Here is a 25,574-nt window from a genome sequence, read left to right as displayed (position 1 = left end):
GAGGGACTAAGAGAGAAAGAGAGAGAGAGGTCTTTTGTGAAACATCAGGTCTTAAGATGTGGGGTAATATTAATAGGCAAACAAACACAGAGGATTATTGAAGAGGTTTTGGACTTTTATCTACAAAAAGCAGGATAAAGCAACTGGACGGACTCACCACCAGCATTGATTATATATTCTTAATTGCAAAATCACACAAATATATTGATACACCCGGAGTGTAATTTTTGTGAATGCAGCAGTGCTCTGGAAAAATGTGGACCTGTATAACAGATTTTTTTACATATGAGACTACCAAGTCTGTGGTGGTAAAGAGCTGGACTATCGGCATCATCAACCGAGTCGTGCAACTCCTCATCATCACATACTTCATTGGGTGAGAGCTTTTTTGATTTGTTTTTTACAGTGGAATTTTACAGATTTAAAATGCACTTTTAAAATAAAATGTTTGTTTTTAAGGGGTTTTTATTGGCATCCGTGGTTCCATTAAGAAACTTTTAATAACCATACACTGAAAAAAAAAATTATGTCTACAAAATTGTTGCAAACTATTTATATTTGTTGAATTTAAACATACAAATTAAATTTAGTTATGTTCAACTACATTTATTTGTTTAAATTCAGCCCAAATAAACTGTTTACAACCACTTACTTAAAAAAATTTAGTAAATCCAAGGAATCATGTTTGAATATTTTTTTTTCAGTGTAGGACCTTTATATTTCAAAAGAGAATAGTTTTTAAGATTATTAAAATAGGTAAAAAATAAAAAATTGTTCTTTTTGAGTGCTGAGTCCTGACAAATTCAAAACAAACCCAGTTATATATATATATATATATATATATATATATATATATATATATATATATATATATATATATATATATATATATATATATATATATATATATATATATATATATAAATATATATATTGCATTAAATTGCATTGCATTGAAATTCAATGTTGGACAGTACTGTATGTCTTTCTGTGATGGCATAATTCATGGATTAAAAATTTATTTTAAAATAGTTTGAAGAGAGTAAAAATCACCTTTTGTTTAGGTAAAAAAAATAGATGAAAACCATTATGTACAACCTATCAGCATATATTTGTTATATTTATGAGCAATAAAGATTAAAGAAAGTGAAAATGAATGTGTTTAATTGCTTTGTATTTTTTTAAATAGAGTTTATTGTATTTTTTTTTTTTGTCCTTCTGTCTCTTTCTTTCTCTATTTCCACCCTTTACCCCTCCTCCCTCAGCTGGGTGTTTTTGTATGAGAAAGCATATCAAGTAAGAGACACGGCCATCGAGTCTTCAGTCATGACTAAAGTAAAAGGCTTTGGAGAGTACAACAACCGCATCATGGATGTGGCGGATTATGTCACACCTACTCAAGTAAATATCTACAGTATTTAGCAGAATACATGTTTCCAAACCATTTCTTAAAATGCGTAGGCTTATATATGTGTACGCAACATTGCTGTAGGAAGAGTGTGCTATATTTTGAGGCAAAATTGTCGCAAAAAGTTAAATAAATCTAATAAAATCTTTCTTTGGGGAAACTATTTACATATGGTTATTATTCTGTCACACGTACTCAAGTAAATATCAACAGTATTTAGCAGAATACATGTTTTCAAACAGTTTATGAATGTGTGTACTAGGCCTATATTTGCAACATGCTATGGTTAAGCGTTCTATTTTTTGAGGCAAAATTGGCACCAAAAGTTAGTTAAATCAAATTAAATCTTCATTTGGGGATTACTTTTTACATGTGATTATGTCACACCTAATGAAGTTTCCAAACAATTTCTGAATGTGTGTACTAGGCCTATATGTTATATACACAACATGCTGTTAGAATGTGCTATTTTTTTAGGTAAAATTGTCGCCAAAAGTTATTTAAATCTAATTAAACTTTTCCTTTTAGGATCATTTATTTGCTAATCCCTTAATTAATGTGCTAAATCCTTCGTAATAAGGGTGATTTTGTCATTTTATACGCAATTAACAGTGTATGTGTTAAATGTATGTATCCGCCAGGGGGCGTCAGTGTTCTGCGTCATCACTAAACTTATCACCACAGAAAACCAAGTTCAGGGAAACTGTCCAGAGGTGAGTGAGAGTAATTGATTACATGTAATCTAGATTACGTTGTCAAATTCCTTAAAAGGTACCTGTGATTAATAGCCTGATATTTGAAAAGCACATGATCCTGTTAGAGGTATAGGACTATTTTTTATGAATTGAATGGTTAGCCTACTTAAAAGCAGAGCCGAATTTAGTTATTTGGGTTATTTTAGCTATTTGTTTAGTTATTTTAGTTATTTTTATAACTGCAAGTTTAGGTAATTATTTTTACCCTTTGTAATTTTATTTGTCTTTTTATACCACTCAATCGTCTACATTTGTTTCTTAATGCAGTCTGTACATATTAAATGAATTGTTTTCCTAAAATGATTTCACAACTAAAAATAATAAATAAATACATTTTTTGTTTCAAAACTAAATCCTCATCTGATTTGACAGCTGGACATTTGCACGGATGTCATAAATTATGTTAAAATTGTGTAAAAATGTGACTTTTTAGACCCTCGCCTTACAAAATATGATAGAAAATTATGCAATATAGTCTATAATTCATAGAAAATTCTAGGTATTTATTGGGGACCCCCAGATTTTCCAAAATGCCCACTTATTGCTTATTAGTTAAATCCTTCCCTGCTTATAAATTATTCACAGCAATGTCAGATAATACCAAATTATTCTTTTCTTTTTTCTTTTAGAGTTTGCTTTCTAATCAACTATATTGTCTGTCATTTATATATTAATTAACAGCTTACCACAGATATTTTCCTTTTAAATTGTGCTTTTGAATTGTATTGAGATCTTAATTTCAGCAGTGACACTTTTTGATGTTGATCAAAGTTATAGAAAAACTATGGTGATATTTACAGATGGATGTACTATGAACATTATATACAGGTTGTATTAGCTATGAACAGAGATTAACAATAAATGAATATTTGTACAGGTTGCTATTAATAATCAGAAGTGTGCAGATAGATAAACATAATTACAAATGTACATGCACAGTGGGTGTACATGATTACAAATGTCCATGTGCAGTGGGTATGTACAGTTCAAATAAGTGAATCAGTGCAATGTAGTGCAGTGAATATGTGCAAATTTTAAATGTGCAAATGTTAAACAGTGCAGTGATTGTGAGGAGTATTAGTTAGAGGAGTGTGGGGGGTGTATTAGGGGGGCAAAGAAGTGAGGGGCATTTTATTGACATTTTAGTGGTATTTTGTCCTGTTATTTCAAAGATTTATTTAATTTAGCTAGAGAAAACTCGAAAGAATAAATACACCTAAATACCACCTCAGCCTATCACAATATTAAGCTTTGTAAATGCATGCATGCCACCTCTGAGCAGCCTCTGTGTTAAGACACCAATCTGCCACTGCAGTGTGAAATTGATGTGTGTTTTCATGTGTGTGTTTCTTTATAGAGTGAGGTGAAATTCAAATGTGAGAATGACAATAAATGTAAGCAGCTGATGACAAAACCATCTAGTAATGGTAAGTTTGAGTGTAGAATTCTGGATCAAATTAAGATATATATACATATATATATATTTTTTAAGTAAGGTCTATATATGTTGTTTCTGTTTTAAGGGTTGCTGACAGGACGGTGTGTGCACTTTAATACTACCCAAAAAACTTGTGAGATCAAAGGATGGTGCCCTGCAGAGATTGACGAAGTCCAGCCGTAAGTCTGTATGCTAATGAACAACTGAAAAGATTTGTAAATGCTTGTCTGAAAGGATCATTTCTTCTACCTTGCTCAGAAAGCCCATGATGGAGGTGGAGAACTTCACCATATTTATCAAGAACAGCATTCGCTTCCCACGTTTTAACTTCACCAAGTAATGCCAAATTATCATACATAGATCCTTTAAAAGTGTTTGTTTCATTAATATTTCAGATGAATATCTGTTTGTCATTGATGGGTTTACTTTTATTCCTTTCAGGGGAAACTTTTTGGCCAACATCAACAGTTCATACATAAAGGGATGTAATTTTGACTTTGAGAGGAACATGTATTGTCCGATATTCAAAGTGGGGGATGTGATCCGATTCGCCCAGCAAAACTTTACAACTCTTGCTACAAAAGTGAGTTGTTTTTACAATTTTCTCCATTTCTTTCTTCCTTGTATTGTCTATATCTTCACATATGTAAAAGTGCGTGCTGGATGCACAGTGAACAGTATTCACCCTTTTGGGTGTGAAATTCCTTTAAGTAACAATTTCTATCAATCATATTTATAAAAATAAATTTGAAATGTAATTTACCCAGTTGAACTGTAAAAAATGTCTGTAAATTGGCAGTTTTTTTTTCTTCATGTTTTTGTTTTTTATTTTTCCCTCATTTATATATGTTTTTGAGTTGCATTATGAGATCTTTAAACAAATTTTAACCTTAAAAAGTTTGAATAAGTGACTTTTATTAACATTTGTAATAGTTTAAAGTGTTATATTGTCTTGGTTGATGTTGTATATCACAGTACAAAAGCCTTGTAATAAACTGCCAGTACATTTTCTGTTATATTACAGACTTATTTCTCAAAATATTATTTCTCATACATTATATTGTTCCATCTAGTAAATGTCAATAAAGGTCACTTTGTTCAACTGTAGAGTGTAATTTTCAACATTAAAAGTCAACAGAGCAGAGATCAACATCCCATAATGCAATTCACAACCATAAATAAACACACTGATAAAAATGATTCTGAGAGTTTGTAAATACTATGTGGTTTAATTAGTGAAATCAACAAAAAATGTTAAGTTCGTAGCTTTACATGAAATTATGCAGTTTTGAATTCACCAGGGTTTGTTCAAAACACAAGACATTGTGCATTTTTTTTATTTACTCACTTTTAATAAGTAATCTCAGACAAACATTTGTTGTACTCATAGACAACATAACATAACCTTGTTTAATTTACAAAATAACTATTCCCCTTCGTCTTTGGCTGGGAAACCCCATTTGAAAGAAGAAGAACATGCGGACGAAATAAGGTAAGAATCAAGTTATTAGTTATAGGTTCATTAACATTTGTTTTACAACAGTTTTGACATTGTACAGAAACAAAGACAGCTGTAAACTGTAAAGAACTGTTTTTTATATGGATTTATTAACATAAACGGTAAGCTGGTACGTGGCAGTTAGTTGCTTGCTGCATGTGCTAATGCAAATGGCGGATTTATTTTTACTCTAAGTTGACACTTTTGCAAATCTGACTATAAAATAATGCATGTAGTGTAAAATAATGTTAGATTGCATTTTTTGAGCAGGATTAGTAATTAGATTCTTTCATTTTAACCTCTTTACACAAGAATCTAGCTTGAATATTTGACCAGACTGTTTATGTCATATGTTGCAGTGACATTAACTTCTTAATTTATGTCAGGAGTCCAAAATAATTCATCATTATTTTATCTTCAATGTAATAAAAATGAGTAGGCCTACATAATATTTGTATGCAACTATGCTTTGATTTATTTGTGCTCACTATTTGAGCTGCATTGATGGTATCTGTTAGAACAAAAATGTACATGTTTGGAGAAACACTGATTCATTCTCACATTTGAAAAATATTCTGTCAAGATGATGGTTTTATGTTCTTTAACTTAAATTACATGTAAAGGGCCTTTCAGAGAAGCTCTCCCTGGTCTTAAGCCCTCTTTTCAAACATTATTTAAAGTCAGATAATGATAAAAATCATGTTAGTTATTATGCAAGCCAGGCTAGCAAATTGAAGTATAATAATAAAAGTGCCTCAGATACCCAGTGCTAGTTTCAGCATCTTTGTTCTCTCCTTTTAAAATGCTGAGAAAAATGTTTGTTTTTATTTCACTACATTTTTAGATAACCATTTAAATTAAATTTTATTAGTTAAACTATTTGCTATGGATTTGGATTATTGCATTGGTCAGTTAATTATCATTACACACTGTCCCTACAGGTGATTCACTTGACAACTGCACTCGATAACGGTATGTAATGTTTAAGAAATTGGTTTATTGTGTTAACTGTTTATAAGCTGATTGCAGTGCATTAAATTCACATTTGGACAGGTGGAAGATAAGTCAATGGTGGCAATTTTTAATATGTCCTGTTATATATTTGTAGGATAACAGCATTGACTCCCGAAGATAAACTGTTATCAGAGGCTTAATACTCTTCCTTGGTAAAAAGACAGAGTTTATCAAGGACTACCAGGTAAAAGAACATATTTTTTTCTATTCATGTGAAAACTTTTAACAAAATAAGTGGGATCATATACAAAATGCATGTTATTTTTTATTTAGCACTGTTTTGAGTAACATTTTTCATACAAGATGTTTACATATAGTTCAAAAAACAAAAACCTAGCTCAAAATATTAAAATAGCCCCCACAAAAGTTTACACACATTGGTTTTTAATATGGTTTGTGGTTTCCTGATGATCTACGAGTGTCTTTTCTGCTTTGTGATAGATGGTCATCAGTCTTATGTTTGTACTGAAAAGTTAAACTCCTCTGAAAAGTTAAATCCTGTCCTAAATGTCCTGCACATTCTTCGGTTTTTCAGCACCTTCTGCAGATTTGAACCATTTTCAGCAGTGATCCTATGACTGTGGGATTTGTCTTTCAGTTTTTTCACTCTGAGGATGATCGAGCGACTCAAACAAAGCTATTAAAAAGGTTCAACACTCACTGATGCTCCAGAAGTAAATGCAAGGCAGTAAGAGCCGGCTGGTGAAAACTTTTAGAATCTAAATAATAAGGTAAATTACAATTAGCCTTTTGGGAAATATGCAAGTATTTTCTGTTTTTTTAAAGTAAAATATGATATTTAAAAATGATATTTAAATAAAATAAGAAGTTTCACTCCTGGCTTTTAATGTCCTGTAAATCCTTCTGAAGCATCAGTGAGCATTTAAACCTTTTTTAACAGTTGTGTTTATGTCCCTCAATCATCCTCAGAGTGAAAAGATGAATCTCAAATTCATACAGTCACTGCTGGAAAGGGTTCAAATCTGCTGATGAAAAACTGAACAATCTGCAGGACATGAAGGATTTTTCTAAAGAACAGCGGTCAGTTTAACTGTTCAGAACAAACAAGAGACTCATGAACAACCACCATAACGTAGAAAAGCCAAGGGTGTGTAAACTTTTGCAGGGGGCTGTTTTAATAATTTAAGCTATGTTTTTGCTGTGTGGATTAAGTAAATTTTACAGTTTAAATAAAATATCTTAGCATAGTATATATATATATATATATATATATATATATATATATATATATATATATATATATATATATATTTATATAGGTTCCATATCTTTGTTCAGAGGGACAGCAAACTATGTACAATACTATGAACAACTATGTGCACTCATTACATTAGCATATATATTAGAATTTTAATTATTTCTGTTTTTTTTTTTTACAGGTTTGAGATGACTGCGATTCCATAACCATTCAAGAGCATTTCAGTTCCCTTGTTTCCAACATGTTTGTGGACAACCAATCCAGGGATGAAGGTCACAAGAAAGCTGAAATAGCCGTAGAGAGATGTACTTTTTGGAGCAGATTCTTGCACCTACTGTACCTCTTGAGCCGCATTTATGCACTGGAACTAAACTGTCCAAAGAAACTCAAATACAACTTTGAGGTCTTTCATAAGAGCTTCTTCAAGCTTGATGACAAACAGTAACATGTTCCCCAACGTCCACAATCTCAAGGTCAGCTTATTGGCCTAAAAGCCATACAGACATTGTTGATAGTAGCGGGATTTTGTTGGGTCACTTCAGTTAAATTGTACTGTTCAGATTCTTCAGGTTTACCAAAAGCACTTTTTTGAAATTACATTTTCACATTTGGACCATACTTGTGGGTTAGTTCACCAAAAAAATATTAATAAAAATTCTTTCTTCTGTTGAACACTAAAGAAAATTATTGAAAGAAAGCTTATTCTGTAACCATTGACTTCCACAGTAGGAAAAAAAACTAATCTTTGTGTTCAACAGAACACAAAAAAGTTTGAAACAAGTAAAGGGTGAGAAAATGATGACAGAATTTCTATTTTTGGGTGAACTATCCCTGTGCTTGTGAAGTGAGTTTTTTTTTTTTTGTTTTTTACACAGTCTAAATGTTATTTGATCTACAACATTACCAGTTAATATAGTGCATACGTTTAGTAGGATGCATTAAAAAAAAAAATCCAAAAAAAGTTTAGTTTTCTGTGAAGATTTTTTACTTGCTTGTTTACAATGCTTATGTTACTGTTTTAGTTGCAGTTAATGATTAATAAACACAAGCACTATTGTAGAGAAAATAGTCTGAACCATCCATATTACATCCTTTGTATCCTATCATTGTATATGTTTTGACAGAGTAAAAAATTGGTATGTTGAAATGTATATTGAAGAAAAAAAATGAAAAAATAAAACCTGTAATTTTTCACATATCCTGTCATTTCTTTACAAAATTTGCCAGCTTTATGTAATATTTTGTATGAGTAGTCTACTCCTACTTAAAATTTGTAATATAGACAATTTTAAAAAAGATGTTGGTTTCAATACAAAATGCAAGTTTATAACTCATTAGGTTATGTAGATCCCACACACAAAATAATGGTTAGAGAAATAGAAAAATTAAGTTAAGTTTATGTGAAAATTTTATTTCGACAAATATAAAAATTGAGTAAGTTCTACAAGGCCTAGTATTGTTTTATCTACATAATAAAGCTATGCAAAAAAATTCATTATATTTTTTAAGTAAATGAAGCAGAAAATTTTTATCAGTGCAGAAAACACTTGTGATCAGAAAATACAGAAACTATTACGTAACAGATATTTTTTACAGTTTAGTGTATTTTTTCTACCACTGGGAATGACTTTTAAAAAGCCAAAGAAATGGCTGCTCTACAAAATAAAACCTGTTGGTAGAACATTCGATGAAATATTTATATTGCTTTATTAGGATTTTCTAAGTGAAGAGTTCAGATGCAAAAATCTCTAAAAGCCATTTGAAATTTCCTTCAAAAATGAGCATTTATATCAGGCTCCTGTGTGTGGGTTCAGTAAGCTTCAAGTTTATGGCAAAGAATACACTCTTTTAAAGGTCTTTAAAATGAAATAACTCAACATAAACATAGGAGTCTGAAGAATGCTGACGCTCATTTCAAATGGAAATTTCAGACGGCACTTGGTTTTTGCCTCTGAACTCTTCAAGTGTATATAGGCATATTTTCTTAATGTATATACAATAAACAATACAATATTTATTTATAAAGCACATTTAAAAACAACCAAAGTTGACCAAAGCGCTGTACATAGAAGCAAAGACAAAGAAAGCAGAATATAAAAGAAACATTTAACAAATAAAAGCAGTAAAACAGTGATCAAGGAGTATTAAAAGCGAGAGAAAATAGATAGGTCTTAAAAACAGACTTGGAGGGGGAAAGCCTAATGTGAATTGGTAGAGCGTTCCAGAGTTAAGGACCAGCAACTGCAAATGCTTGATCACTTTTTTAAGGCATGTTCTGGGTACGGTGAGTAAATTGAGGTGATAAGATCTCAATGAGCAAGAGGGGGTATACGGACAGAATATGTAGGAATGTACAGGAATGTATATAGTCATATTTTATAATATAGGCATATGGTTTTATAACCAACTTTAAAGTGTATCATTTCATGCATAAGCTTAGCAGTAATTAAACTAAGCATCATTTTATCCATCTACTTTCGAATTGATTGCCAAATATAATACCTATATTGAATGGTTAAAAAACTGTGTAATATTTAATTCTTTTTATTTTTGTGCAACTTATTGCTTACTTTATTATGCTGAAAATGACATAAATGCAGTTAAGCATGCACTAATGAATTATAATGCATCAAGTATACTTGTTTGACGGTTGTTATGATTATCAAATAATATATTTTTAATATGATAAGTAAACATACTATAAACTTGTTCATAAACGCTTATGCATGCATTGCAATGCATTAAAGGGGAAGTTCACTCAAAAATGAAAAGTTCCTTATCATTTACTCACACTCAAGTGCTTCTAAACGTTTAGGAATTTCTTTCTTTTGTTGAACACAAAGCAAGATATTCTGAAGAATGTGGAAAGACAACAAACAATAAGAACAAAAAATATTATGGAAATCAACGGCTGCTGCTTTCCAACATTTTTCAGAATATCTTCTAATATCATTGAGCAGAAGAAAGAAACTCAAACAAATTTGGATCAAATGGAAAATGGGTGAATGGGTGAACTATCACTTTAACTATACCCTTATAAAGCATTATACATATAGGCTTCATAGAAGGTGTATATCAAACACTTATATTGAGTAAAAAAACTATCTATGAAAAGGGCATCATCTATATTTCTCCTTAAGTGCAAAGTCAAATTGGATTTGTGTGTTATCTCTGTCTTTCTCTCAGGGGGGAGTGATAGGAATAAAAATAGCCTGGGTGTGTGATTTAGACAAGGCAGATGATGAGTGTAAGCCTGCCTATTCCTTCACCCGTCTGGACGCCATGTCAGAGAAGACCACCGTTTCTCCAGGATACAACTTCAGGTTCTGGAATATTATCTTTATATTTTAATTTTACCCTAAAGTTTAGCTTTTAGCAGGTTACTAATGATGCTGTCTACATCAGGCTCTAAAATTTGCATTCATTCATTTGTTTGTTCATTCATTCATTAGTTCATTTGTTTATCCATTTGTTTGTTTGTTTGTTTACCCATTCATTCATTCATTAGTTAATTCGTTTTGTCCATTCATGAATTCATTAGTTAATTTGTTCATCCATTCATTCATTAGTTCATTTGTTTATCCATTTGTTTGTTTGTTTGTTTACCCATTCATTGATTCATTCATACATTAGTTAATTCGTTTTGTCAATTCATTAATTCATTAGTTAATTCATTCATCCATTCATTCATTCATTTATTCAATTGTTTCCCCATTCATTCAGTAATTTGTTCATTCATTCATTAGTTTTTTCATTTTTCCATTCATTAATTCGTTAGTCGATTAATTCATAAGTTCATTTCTTCATTCCTTCATTCATTAGTTAATTTGTTCTTTCATTCATTCATTTGTTCATTAATTAGTCTTTGTTCACTTATCCATTCTTTCACCCATATATTCACTCATTTATTTGTTTGTGAGTTCATTTGTTTGTTCGTTCATTTGTCTGTTCATTCTCCATTTGTTAATTCATTAGTTCATCCATTCATTCATTCATTAGTTGATTTGTCCGTTCATTCATTCATTCATTCATTTGTTTATTCATTCATTTGTTCATTAGTTTGTTTGTTCATTTACTCATTCATTTGTTTGTTCATTCATTTGTTCAGTAGTTAATTTGTTAATTGCTTCATTTGCTCATTCATTTGTTTCCTTCATTTATTTATTCATTTATTTATGTGTTCATTAGTTCATTTGTTTGTTCGTTCAGCTGTTCATTTGCTTGAACAGCCATAACTGTTATTTCAAGAGTTCACACTTAGCTGATGATTCATCAAAAGCTTGTTTGGCATGCTGTCCCGGGAGAGAGCCCCGAGCTCAAGGGATCCTCGAGCCCGGGGCCCCCTCCCGTTTGCAGAGCGAGAGGGGAGCCTGAGCTCGGTGGATTTCAGAACTCCCCGTCTGCAGTAGCTAAGGGAACACGTGAGGAAAAAAAAGGGGGCTAGACAAATGCTTGATTGTTATGCATGATGTATATATTTGGATGGTGGGAGGAAACCGGAGAAATGGGGAGGAAGGGGGGTTTCTTCCAAACAAAGATGAAGTGGACTAAAAACTGTGGTTATTTATAGTAGCTTATGGCTCATATGATTGGATGATACTGATTAGCTTAATACGTGACCGGCTGTGATAAATCATAAGCACGTGATCCTCTCGAAATTAGTTTATGAATAAACCCCACTTTAATTGTTCAAAAGCATTTTTTTTCCTTTTCTTGAATTTGAGGGGCATTTTTGTTCATTTGGGTGCTATTTTTCCCGCAAGACCTCTTTAATTTACAATCCTGCTCCACATACACATACCAAGCTAATTTCTAGTGTGTAAAATTGTCTAAAGTTTTATATTGGCCACACACTGCAGTATAAAAAATTAAAAGGCATATAAAAAGGCACAAATTCAATTAAAGGTCTAGGTTGGATAATCTGAATCAAAACCATCTGCTAACATCTCTAAATCTTTGTTCTTAGGTACGCAAAGTATTTTAAAATGGAGAACGGAACTGAGTATCGCACCCTGCTGAAAGCCTACGCCATCAGATTTGATGTGCTGGTCAATGGAGACGTGAGTGTTTTTATATTAATTTTGAAGAAGCTTGTACTTGTACCACTTTTTTTTTTGTAGTTGCTTAAACATTTTCTCTTTAAAGGCAGGAAAATTTGACATGATCCCAACTCTAATCAACATGGTGGCTGCTTTCACCTCTGTTGGTGTGGTAAGTGTTTTTATATTCTGTGCATGAACATTGTGAAGCCCACAAACCCAGACTTTCATTTCAGCCTGATGATACTGATTTCACAAATGAATTTTAAGTGGGGGGCTCATCTCATTTTTCACTGCCAGCAAACTAACGGTTGGAGGAGTGTATTTTGCCTAAAACCCGACTCACACTGTGCAATTTTTAATATTACTAAACAATTTTAGCATGTCAAACTGCGTGAAAATGACTCCCATGTCACACTGTAAGATCTCAGTTGTCATAATGTCATACTTAACAACAATAAAGATGCGCTAAACACTGACATTCATGAAAACTCACCTTGAGTTTGATGTCATCCATCAGTGGCACTTTCACCATCTTGCGTTCTGAAATAATAAAAAATAAAGCTAAATAGATTATACTCAATAGTTATACTAGTAAATTTAATTTAAATCTTATAAATCAAATGAATATTGCAAATATCAGGTATTTTCGATGGCCACTTACACACTATAACATTTAGATATGGGTGTAAATCCCTTAAATTATTAATGTGTTTGTGCACCCATGCTTAGTAACATTGCCATCTTATTAAAAAAAATTGACAGAACTAAAAATACTACTTAAGGTCCTGCATTTTCAACTACACCAGAAGCGTCATCATTTTAGGTTTCCTATAGGCTGCTTCAAATAACTCATTTTTTTACGTTTTGGTATGCCCACTTTATTAGATGTCTTTGGTCTAATGGAGTTAATAAAACAGGCAGATATTTTTTGGTATAAATCATATTCAATTATTCATTTTCTTTTCGGCTTAGTCCCTTTATTAATCCGGGGTCGCCACAGCGGAATGAACCGCCAACTTATCCAGCACGGTTTTACGCAGCGGATGCCCTTCCAGCCACAACTCATCTTTGGGAACATCCATACACTCAGACATACACACATACACTACGGACAATTTAGCCTACCCAATTCACCTGTACTGCATGTCTTTGGACTTTGGAGGAAACCCACACGAAAGCAGGGAGAACATGCAAACTCCACACAGAAACGCCAACTGACCCAGCCGAGGCTCGAACTCGTGACCTTCTTGCTGTGAGGCGACAGCACTACCTACTGCGCCACTGCATCGCCCATAAATCATATTTATTTCTGAAATATAAAGCATTTGGGTTTAATAAATGAATCATTTTACATACTGTACAATGTGCTGTACAAAGTAACAAATCACATACTTGTTTCAATTGAGTACAAAATTGTTTAATAGCTTATACTGTATTCTGCGTTGTGTGTGTGTGTGTGTGTGTGTGTGTGTGTGTGTGTGTGTGTGTGTGTGGTGTGTGTGTGTGTGTGTGTGTGTGTGTGTGTGCGCGTGTGTGTGTGTGTGTGTGACAGACACTTTCACTCAAATTAAATCAAATAAGCATGATATGTTAGTTAAATGCATCAAAATAATCCTTGAAGGCACTTATGTGGTCATATTAGTTTATTAAAGGCTTTTTAACTTTTAATTGAACATTTCCACTCCTTTAGTTGCTTCATTTTATGTCAGATAAAGCTAAAGCCTGTGAAATATGACCTACAGTAAGTGGGAATTGAGCAAACCGCCTGTCTGGCCCCAGATTATCAGGAACAATCGATCAGTGTAGACATAATAAACTTAAATAATAGAGACACTTTATGGAATTTCAGAGAAACACATATTTTCTAGAACATATTAAGCTTTTTATTGGAATATAGTTTTCAGGACATCAGTTCTGTCTCCATTTCAACTTATTGAGCACAGGACATTTTGATTATATTTTGATTAGAAATAAAAGAATTGGTCTCAAAAATCAGTGATCAAATAATTTACTCTTTCTATAACTACATAAAAGTGAAATTATCATATTGTGTGCAAACTTTTATTTAAAAAATGCAATGCATTAGTAAAACACTTTCAAAAAATCAATTGTAAGATTTTTTAAAACCATAAAAAATTCAGACTTGTACAGGTTTTTAAAAAATATATTTTAACCCATCCCTACATACATAACCTACATTAGTTAAACATTATTAGGTCATGTTAATTCACAGTTAGGGCTGCACGATATTGGAAAAATCTGATAATGCAATATTTTATTTTTCGGATAAATATTACAACATGAATACAGTTTCACAAGATGGTTTGAATAGCTCTATTTGATGGTTTTCTGGGGAGTCTAACAGTATTCAGGTAGAGAAACTGAATAATCACAATGCAAATAAAATGCTTATTTATTTAGTTTTGTCTCATTTCAAGTCCAAATATCAAAAAATTCTTAGAGCAAGTAAAACATTGTTTTGTTTTCACTGTCAGAAGAAATAAGTCAAAATTAAGTTTTTCCTTAAAGCAAGCTAAATTATTTGGCAGTAGGGTAATTGAAATAATCTTGATTTGGCTTTGAAATGTAGATATATGGCTTATAAACAGGACAAAAAAAATCTAAGTAAGTTTTTTTTTTTTGCTTAAATATTTAGAAATTCTGTATAAATACAGCTATTAAATACAATTCTGTAGTTCCTGCTCAACTATAATTCATACTCAATGACTATGGCGATGTGCACAATGCGATATCGATACTAAAACGATATATTTTGCAGCCCTACTCACAGAGCATTAACTAATGTTACCAACAGGAATTTGTTTTTTAATAATGCATTAGTAAATGTTGGACTATGATTATTAAATGCTGTACAGGTCATTATTAGTTACATTAAGGTTACAATAAGGTTACATCAACTAATTAAACCTTATTGTAAACGGTGACCAAAATATAGTAGTTTAATACTGAAAAGAATTCGCCACAGAACATTATTCATGTAAAATCTTAGAAATATGGCTAAATTAAATATCAAGCATAAAAACCCTTTAGACTGAACACATTTTTCTACATGTTTGTTTATTTTTATTTTAGGGTACAGTGCTTTGCGACATCATTTTGCTGAACTTCTTGAAAGGAGCAGACCAGTATAAGGCCAAGAAATTTGAAGAGGTTTGCTTTAAAACGTTTTAATGACATTAGCCTATATGAATCCCGTTATTATGAAAACAAACTTTGCCTCACCGTGTCTCTCTTGCTCTGTTTTAGGTGTCAGATTCACATATTCAGAGCTCTGGTTCACTGTACAGGACCAGAGACCACAGCCAGCAGTCCATCAAAACCGACGAGAAGTTTTCCAACGACTCCGGCGCCTTTTCCATCGAACGTTACAGCTAATAATGCTAATCGCAGGATTGAAATGAGTTGATTTGTCACATTTTCATTTCTTCATCAAGTCATCGCACTTAATTAATCTTTATCATTGCCATTATTCATTTAGCATTATTCGGAACTAATCCTTGCACTTTACACACAATACAGACTAAAGACAGGGTGCGAATTACAGGGGGGGAGGGCGTGGTTTAAGCTCTCCTCCTAATTAACACTCGATCCCCCTGAAAAACGTCTAAAGAAGATGAACGGGGCTCAGCCCTTTAATATTGAGAAATAGTTCCCTCTGATCTGTATTTTAAATAATAATATTACTAATTAAAATATTAGATAATATAAATAAACACTTGACCACCCCTATAACGGTTCATAACATTGTGAATGCATAATCGCGCCAAAAATATTTATTCAACCGTCTGAAACTGCAGATGTGGACCACTGATAGACATCGTAAGTGTTCAAAAGACTGTTTTCTCCTAAAATAGGAGTTTGTTTTTACATACAGCCTAAACATAATGTCAAATTAGATGCATAGTTCGTATAATTTGACCTTCAGTAACTTCTAAAATAGTTAATCAGAGGATAGGCTACTTGTGGGGCAGAATACACGACATATTCACTTAAACACTGCAAACTTAAACACGTTTTTATTAATAACTTAGATATAATGTAAATAAATACATATATTTGATTCACCAAATTCCCAAACATTACCGAAAAGGATGACCCTTTCGATTATATATATGTATAATTCGCACCAACTAGCGTTAAACAATTACATTATAGGCCTACATTTTCCTTAACCATGAAAAATATTTGAATTATAACCATGGCCCAAATGCTAAACTTCTTAAAATTAAACTCGGTCAAAATATACTATATGACTGATCAAATATCTAAAATAGTACTATATTTTGTGAATAATAGCATTAAGTACGTGCTTAAATTCTACGATGTATGCTTATAGTGTTTGCATGGCCTTTACACAACAGCAGTTTAATAATGTGATTGTTCAATAGATACACATGCAGTTGTGTATGTTTTATGTGTTGTATGTTTATTATGTTTTTTTAAAAAATCAAACACTGTAAAATAAAAATAGTTTACTCACAAATAAAGATTTACTCACAAATTACTATCCCTCAAGTGGTTCCTAATCAAGCTGGTAACCATTGATATCAACAGTAAACAAATAGGCCTACTATGGAAGTTAGTGGCTACAGCTTTCCAACATTATTCAAATGAGCTTTTTTTGTGTTCAACAGGACAAAAGTAAAGTGTGAGTAAGTGATGATAGATTTTTTTTTGGAAGAAAACTTAATTGCATGATTTTAGATTTCTTTTATACTTTTGTTTGTATTACCAAATTCCAACATGCTTGTAAATATTGATGCAGGTCATTGAGAGGTTCAGGGCAATAAAAACACATGCACTTGTCATTTCTAATGTAAATAAATTAATTTCTCTTAGTGGTTCATGGTAAAGATGACAGTTTTTCAAATACTGTCTTAAAACATGTAAAAATATTTGAAATATTTATTTTATTTTAATCTCTTAGAAATTTTGACATCATTACGTTTCTCATATTAGCCACTAGAGAGCGCAAGACAGTTTACTATTGTACTATTTTGTAAACCCGACAAATTTACTTTAAATTGAACTGGTGCAGACTAGTCTCTATTTTTAATTTTATTTCATCAGACCCAAATATGCTATAATGTACTGTATCTTTGAGGCAATGTCCTTTCCCTGAGATCAGTTTATAATCAGAGACTATGTACAAAATAAAAATGTGGATAGTAGGTCAGAGAATATTTAATTTAATGTTTAAAAACAAGTATTACAAGTAAACAAGAAACCTGAATAATCAAATATCAGGTACCAAGTTTAATCTGTGTGAGCAGGTTGAGCTCATTAGATACATTCAGTTCCAAAGAATACTGTTTATGTTGTAGTTTTTTTAACAACATTTTTTTAATTTCGAATTTTCGAACATGGTTTCATGTCTAAAACAGGATTGTTTAACAAAATAGTACATAAATGGACTATAAATAGGTCTACACACACACACACACACACACACACACACATATATATATATATATATATATATATATATATATATATATATATATATATATATATATATATATATATTTTTTTTTTTTTTTTTTTTTTTTTTTTTTTTTTTTAGTTTGATGGCATAATCATGTTTATAAAAACGAAAATCAAACACAGAGAGTCTTAAAAACCCTTGAGGAACTACTTTCTTCCGCCATTCATTCACATCTCCAGCTGACGTCAAAACAGCAGAAACCATCGCTTAAAAACACTTTAGAGCTAGTATTTGAATGATTCTCTTGAGTAATGTCTAAAGTGGTGACAAAACAGGTTATTTTGCTCACATTTTAAGATTATAATGCTGCTGATTGGCAGATTTCCCAGTATTTCTCTGTTGCGATTGGGAGACCACAATAATTAACCCCGAAAAAGTCAAAGCAAACACTACCAGATTACTATGGTATAAATACAGCACTACAACATATAAAAGAGAAAGATCGACTTAGAAAGTCACTTACTTGTTTCATAATGATTTAATCAGCTGTAGTTTGAAATACAAAAAAAGTGCAGAGTTTTTCTCCCCTAAGGGCTTATTATGCGGTCTCTGTCGCCATCTTGTAGCATAACTGTCTTTGCTCTGCTTAGTATGACAGGCTGATTTCCGAAATTATAAATATTTAAAATAGGCACTGTCCTTATCAATAAACTGCATAGTTGCAATCTAAACAACTACATTTTCAACCAAAAAATCCTCAAAAGTAAATTATGTTGTCCAACAGCTGCAATATTTGTCAAACTGTAGGGAGTTTATTGATCTGCCGTCACTCTATGTGGGCGGAGTAATACACAAAAGTGAAGACTGGCTGTTCGAGTGCTGTTATTGCAGAATATCGCAAGACTATCAGCCAATCAGATTCGAGAACCAGACAGAATATATATATATATATATATATATATATATATATATATATATATATATATATATATATATATATATATATATATATATATATATATATATATATATATAAAATAAAAATATATATAATAAAGAAAAAAGTAAAGAAAAATAAATAACTATTAAAATATATGTGTCTATATTCTTGACCAGGGGTGCCCAAACTCAGTCCTGGAAGGCCGGCATCCTGCAAAGTTAAGCTGCAATCCCAATTGGACATACCGGGTAATCAAGCTTTTACCAGGCTTTCTAGAAACATCCGTGCTGGTGTGTTGAGGCAAGTTGGAGCTAAAATCTGCAGGACATTGACCCTCCAGGACCGAGTTTGGGCACCTCTGTTTTAGACTCTCCAGAAAAAATATAAACCAACTAACTGGAGGACCAAAATATATGAATTTAGTTTTTTTAAATAGCTAATTATTTCTAAAGCAAGGCAAGAAGTCATCACTTTTATACACTGAGATACACAAAGACTGTCATCTTTTTCCAAGAATATCCAATTACATGTTTAGATTTCAGCAAGCAATCTTTAATTTTTGGTCACTTTAAAGTTGAGAGGACAAATATGTAATATACACAAACTGGGATCAAGAGGAGTTACTTTGCCAATGACCGGACTTCAGTATTTTAAGGTTGTGTTCTAGTTAGTGCAATAACGATTCAGTTCAGTTCAATATGAACAGTGTGACACCGGCTCAAACTTGTAACAGTGACAACCAAACCAAAACTTCATGCAATACAGAAGTTGACCTTATCTGCAGCACATTGCACATAATGACAGTTATGAAAAAAGTGTTGATATAAGTTCAGTAAAGAGATACTAATCACAATGTGAAGGAAACATCAACAAAAATCTGCTAGTTGATCAGGGACCTACGTGGCTAAATACTGTACAATGTGTTAAATCATCTGTACGGGATATTTTAGTATGTTGTTGGCAAAACAATCAAATGAGCCTCTATGCCGTTAAGATTTATTTTTTTATTGTATGTAAATATGTTATTAAAATTAAGTCTATAATTGGAAGCATCAAATTAATCAGCCAAACACTAAACAAGTTGTATGTTTAGACTGGCCTCTATGATGATTTTTATTATACTTTTTTCATTTTGGAGAAATTTCTGAATGTTTCAGTCACATTTGTTACATTGCATTATTCTCAATCTGACATAAACATGGTCTTAATATGTTGCTCGCTGGTTTAACCTAAGCTTCATTGCACCCATAAACATTTAAGTATCTTAAAAGGAATGTTACTATAGTAGAAAAAAATCGTGTTGATTGCAGTGAGGGCAAAGTGTTTGAAAAAGAGTGTTGGATTAATGTGTGATTAATAACTGGAAACTGAGGTGTAAAAGACATGTGAGAGAAAAGAAATGTGAGAGAAAAAGAAGGGGTAGTGAAAGAGCCTCGTGTATAATGCATTCAGAAAGCATTCAAACCCCTTTATTTCTTCAGATTAGTAAAAAGGACTTTTTTAGTCTTTATTTGGTGTTGTTAAATAATATGCTTTTCAATAAGCTTGTTATTTACCAGATTACTAAGACAATTACAATGTGTTTTCTTTAAAATGTCTGTCTGGAGTTAGGAGACAGTTCTAACAGCTTTTCAGCTTCATTTTGTGACAGTATCATAATTTTATATCAATGTGTTGAACTTGATTGATTGACTGATTTTCTCCAAACAAAAGCTGTCACTTCCTGTTCACTATTAAGTGCTTAAAACATTATAAAATGCAGAATTAAAAAATTACTTTAACATGTAGGAGTGATAGCTATGCGTGTGGAATTAAGCTCACCGTTTCTGATGTGTAGATGGAATAGTAAGCTATAAAAAATTAGATACTGTGTTCTGTATGTTCATTGAGTTGTTTAAAGGAGTCATATCGGTTTATCTTGTACTGTTCTTTGAGATCCACTTATAAACTTAAAGATGTGCTTTTTACATCAAAAGCAGCTGAATTTAGAAGTTTTAAGCTATTTTCTGTCCTTTTTTGACATCCATCATCAAACACACTTTTAATTGGCAAGGCAGATTTGCAAACAGCAATTTCTGCATGTATGTTTGACAGCCTGCATCTTTCCAAGGTGGAAGTTAATGTGTATTAGGTTAAAACACATTACTCTTATCATTACATCTGTAACAAGTTTGGAATTAAGTAGGCCTACATTTAAGAGATTACATTCAACAGGCTTATCGGCAGTTGTATAAAACTAAAGGGCATTATTCTGTGACAACAGCCATCCTGGATGGACTTTATCCTGCTTATTACATACTTGCCACAAAACATACCATTGTTCTGAGCCGTAATAGTTTACTAAACCTTGTGTGCTTTTGGGGATGTTTTCATCCACTCTGATGTGGTTTTAAGTCTTAATTTTGCCACAACATTCTCTGTTTCGGCAAATGGAATGATTTTTGGTGACAAATCTTATTTTGACACATATTTTTGGGAAAATGCTTTGAAAATGTTCAAAATCTCAACCATCTTTACCAAACTCTTTACTATCACTAACTGGAAAACCACCAACAATCAAGAATACATGATTATGGTGTCTTTTTTTATTTCTTTGCAATCAAAAAATGTCATTATAATGGAAGTCAATGGGGCAAAAATAGCCACGATCATAAGGAAAGGCTAGTAAATTTGAACATTACACAAGGGTTAATTTTTTAAATAAATGCAAAGCTGACAGAAACAAAAACAGCTGATGGAGTATATACTGTACGCTAACTTGCGGTAAAGGTGATTCGAAGTACTCAAGTGAGCCAGAGTTATTCAGCAGTTGTTATTTCAGAATAACATACCTTGGAATGTCATGACTGACCAATCAGAATCTAGTATTCAAGACAGCTGTGTAATACAGAAATAGGGTATATGCACAACTAGTGTTTTTTCCCATGCAGATAAACTTCCAGTGAATGTTTATTTGTGACTTTTTTCAATTTTATAAGGTTCCTTTTACAACATCGATGTTGTAATGTAATTAAAATATAATCAGTTAAATAGACTTCAGCATTCATTTAGTTGTTCAAGCGTAAAACGAGATGAAAAGCCATTTACACGCTCGCGCCCATCAGGATCAGCAGGTGAGCACAGAAAGGCCATTGAAAATACTGGGGTCAAATGTACATGTTTTAAAGACATGGTGGGGAAAAATGTAATTTATTGCTGTGCTTTTTGTACAATCTAAGACCCACTTCATATTGTATATCAATCAGGCGGTTGAGATTGTTGATTTTTAAAGAAAACAGACCTTAAACGCACCAATTTTGTAACTGCATAAGCATACAGTTGACCAGAAACACTTTACCCAGGTTATAGCAAAATTAAAAGTCCTTCTGCATACTTCTGCATATACCCTATTGCTTTTTACAGTGTGATGAGAAGAGTGGCAAGGATATTTTTATCAGGACATCATCTGCTGCATTAACAGATATTTTATTTATCCCTAAAGGACAATGCAGTCCCTAACTCTAGTTATAAATCGATGTGGAAATTTAATGTGAATGAAACATGATCTTTACTTATTATTCTAATGATTTTTGGCAAAAATAGAAAGATATTTTTGACACATTCAATGTATTTTTGACTATTCCCAAAAATATATCTCTGCAACATAAGATTGGTTTTATAGCTCAGTCACTTTTGGCAGTACCCTGTACATCTGTACAGTACAGAAACTAGATGTGTGATGGTTTCCTGTTTGATGAAGACTGAGTGAGACCAGAGGAGGAGGTGTGAAAATTAATCTTATGGTATAAAACAAGGTGATATAGATGCGAGAGTTTTTGTGAGCACAGAAGGAAGAATAAAGAGCAAGAACAATGGTGAGGGAACATTCTTTTTATACCCAATATTAATACCGCAACATATTGAGCTCTTGAACAATTATAATAATAATGAGCATGTTAAAACTGTTTCATAATATGTGTGTGTGTTTGTCTCCAGTGGAAAGCAGGATCTATTGGCATTTTGTTGGTTCTTCTTTTTGGAAGTGGCAACTTCTTCAAAATGGAGAGAGGTAACGTTGCATTGATAATTCATTACATTTATGTTGAAATTTGCTAATTCATACTGTTAAATATGAAAATATGGAAGAGATTTACTAAATTGGGAAAAAGTTCTGCAAGAGATTTATTATAAAAGCATAGATGAGATTGGAAGTTATGCAGTTCAAAGTTAGTACACAATAATTTCAGCTATAGAAAACACACCTTGGGATGGCACAATGGCTCAGTCATTAGCACTGTCGCCTCACAACAAGAAGGTTGCTGGTTTGAGTCCCGATTTTGCGAGTTGGCATTTCTGTGTGGAGTTTGCATGTTCTTCCCATGTAGGCATGGGTTTCCTCTGGGTGCTCCAGTTTGCCGTCCTGTTTGAAAACAAACTAACTAACTATAACACTAAAAGGGACATCTGGTCTCCCCGAAAGACAAAATTTTTTGCCCATCTGTGAGTTTTTTATCTGATTTTTAAAAAAATTCACAGTATTTCCTAAAAATACAGGGTTCCATGCTGTTCATTCATGTTGTTCTAACACAAATTGATTATGTTAACTAAAATGTAAGTTTGAACATAAAACTATTAAGTTGTCCCAAATAAAATCTCAAGAGTTGTGTTGTTTAAGCTTATTTTAAATAAGTAGGTTAAACAAGCAGCAAAATAAAAAAAAACATTTTTAGTCTCGATTACACTGTTTCAATAACATGACTAATTAACCTAATTAACCTAGTTAAGCCCTAAAGTTGCACTTTAATCTGAACACTAGAATCTTGCAAAATAACTGATAAAATAATATGCACTGTCATCATAGCAAAGACAAAAGTAATTAGTTAAAAGAAACCAATTATAATAATTACATTTTAAAATGTGCTAAAATATATTTTTCTTAACAGCATTCAAGAAGTATTCGAAACAGCAAATGTTTTTAGCAGAAATCAACCCAGATTTCATATATTCTAAAGGTTCAAAGTATAAGTCATGGTTTTGATTCTGTCTTTAGGTTTTCATGCTAGAGGTGTGAATGCCACTGAGACGTGCTCAATGCCGAAAGCATGTGATGTGCCTGGATTCTCTGATTGGTTCAGAGTGGGTAAACACTGTGTCAAATACTTCTCCAGTCAACTAAACTTCACTGAAGCCGAGGTATATGCTTTATAGTAGCACTACGCTGTTCCATTAGTCTCCTGATCAATAATAAAACAAATTTAAATATTCTGTACACTGAAATCGTTTCCCAGAGATGGGTTGCGGCTGGAGGGGCATCCGCTACGTAAAAACGTGCTGAATAAGTTGCCGGTTCATTCCGCTGTGGCGACCCCGGATTAATAAAGGAACTAAACCGAAAAGAAAAAGAATGATTGAATGTACTCTGAAATACAGAATAATTAATTGGATTTACTTTTTTTTTTAGGTAAGTGGTTGCAAACAATGTATATGGGCTGAATGTAAACAAATTAAATTTAGTAATGTTCAACTTAGGGTGTCACGGTGGCGCAGTGGGTAGCACGAAGGTCAGCAAGAAGGTCACTGGTTTGAGCCCCAGCTGGGTCAGTTGGCATTTCTGTTTGGAGTTTGCATGTTCTCCCCGTGTTCACGTGGGTTTCCTCCGGGTGTTCCGGTTTCCCTCACAGTTTAAAGACATGCAGTATACTGTAGGTGAATTGGGTAATCTAAATTGTCTGTATTGTATGTGTGTGAATGAGAGTGTATGGGTGTTTCCCGGTGATGGGTTGCAGCTGGAAGGGACTCAGCTGTGCAAAGCATATGATGGATAAGTTGGCAGTTCATTCCGCTGTGGCAACCCCAAATTAATAAAGGAACTTAGCAAAGAAGAAAATAAATGAATGAATGAATGTTCATCTTAATTTGTTTAAATTCAGTCCATATACATTGTGAGCAACCACTTACAGTACCTTAAAAAAAGTGTAAATCCAATGAATCATTTTTTATTTCAGTGTAGTCATTAAATGCTCTTTCTGTTTTACTTCCAGTTCAATTGCAGGACCAAAGCTCCTAGGGCACATCTGGTGTCAGTGCATAATTTACAGGATAACAATTACTTGCTGTGTATTGTGAAAAAATTTAACCCAAAAAGCCTGCGCATCTGGCTCGGAGCCTATGAATTATTTCAGGTATAAAACAAGACAGAAGTGTAAATAAAAAGTGTAAATAGCATGTTTTTCATCTTAGTAACTTAGAAAACACATTTTCTGTTTGGCTTCTCTCAGTCTGGTCAGTTTTTCTGGCTCGATGGATCCTTCTGGAATTTTAATCAATGGGTTCCTGGTGAGCCCAATCATATGTACACTTACACGGAGGAATGTGTGGAGATGAACTGGAGAGGTGAGGATGAAGGAGGAGAAATTAGCATGGAGGAGAAAAACTAGCATGTTATTGGATTATAATAATTTCAATATTATATACATGTTTAACTAAAGGTTTTATTATTGTGACATTAAGACAGTGAGAGTGCAGTTAAAGCACAATTCAGAAGGTAAAACATTTTACTGTCCTTTCAGAAATTGGCAAGTGGAATGACGCCACTTGCAATGTCAAGAAAAGCTTCATCTGTGCCTTCAAGCGTAAGGAATTCATGGAAATACACTCTGAGTGATCCACGCTTTTATCATCACATGTATCTTTTTGAATAAATCTGTTGACGCATCAACAAAAAAGTAAAAAAAAAAAGTTAATAAACAGATTTTTTGCAATCAAAATGATGCAATTTTACTTATTGTCTGTCTGATAATTGAATGTTCATATTATTTGTTTTACTTAAAGGGCT

At 32.5% G+C, this 25,574-nt stretch overlaps 2 protein-coding genes and 1 long non-coding RNA gene across 3 annotated transcripts; all 3 read left to right on the top strand.

Moving 5' to 3' along the window:
- Positions 1-63: 63 nt before the first annotated feature.
- p2rx3b (purinergic receptor P2X, ligand-gated ion channel, 3b) lies at positions 64-17,005 on the top strand. The gene is made up of 12 exons (XM_056469460.1): positions 64-376; positions 1,266-1,401; positions 2,050-2,121; positions 3,521-3,590; positions 3,687-3,780; positions 3,860-3,937; positions 4,043-4,184; positions 10,519-10,655; positions 12,299-12,392; positions 12,478-12,543; positions 15,468-15,545; positions 15,642-17,005. Exons 1-12 carry the CDS (start codon positions 234-236, stop codon positions 15,768-15,770), a joined length of 1,239 nt encoding a protein of 412 aa, XP_056325435.1. The 5' UTR covers positions 64-233; the 3' UTR covers positions 15,771-17,005.
- On the top strand, positions 6,040-8,162 carry LOC130238496 (uncharacterized). The gene is made up of 3 exons (XR_008838638.1): positions 6,040-6,071; positions 6,208-6,297; positions 7,514-8,162. It is a non-coding gene; the product is annotated as an uncharacterized LOC130238496 (long non-coding RNA).
- A 5,579-nt stretch (positions 17,006-22,584) lies between the features above and the next one.
- LOC130238322 (galactose-specific lectin nattectin-like) lies at positions 22,585-25,452 on the top strand. Its single transcript, XM_056469343.1, has 6 exons — positions 22,585-22,614; positions 22,736-22,808; positions 23,790-23,932; positions 24,781-24,921; positions 25,018-25,132; positions 25,309-25,452. Exons 1-6 carry the CDS (start codon positions 22,612-22,614, stop codon positions 25,401-25,403), a joined length of 570 nt encoding a protein of 189 aa, XP_056325318.1. The 5' UTR covers positions 22,585-22,611; the 3' UTR covers positions 25,404-25,452.
- The last annotated feature ends 122 nt before the right edge of the window (positions 25,453-25,574 follow it).

The sequence above is a fragment of the Danio aesculapii genome, chromosome 1 (genome assembly GCF_903798145.1).
Source record: "Danio aesculapii chromosome 1, fDanAes4.1, whole genome shotgun sequence".
In the NCBI taxonomy this organism is placed as follows: domain Eukaryota; kingdom Metazoa; phylum Chordata; class Actinopteri; order Cypriniformes; family Danionidae; genus Danio; species Danio aesculapii.
This window is presented reverse-complemented; position numbering and strand designations above follow the sequence as displayed.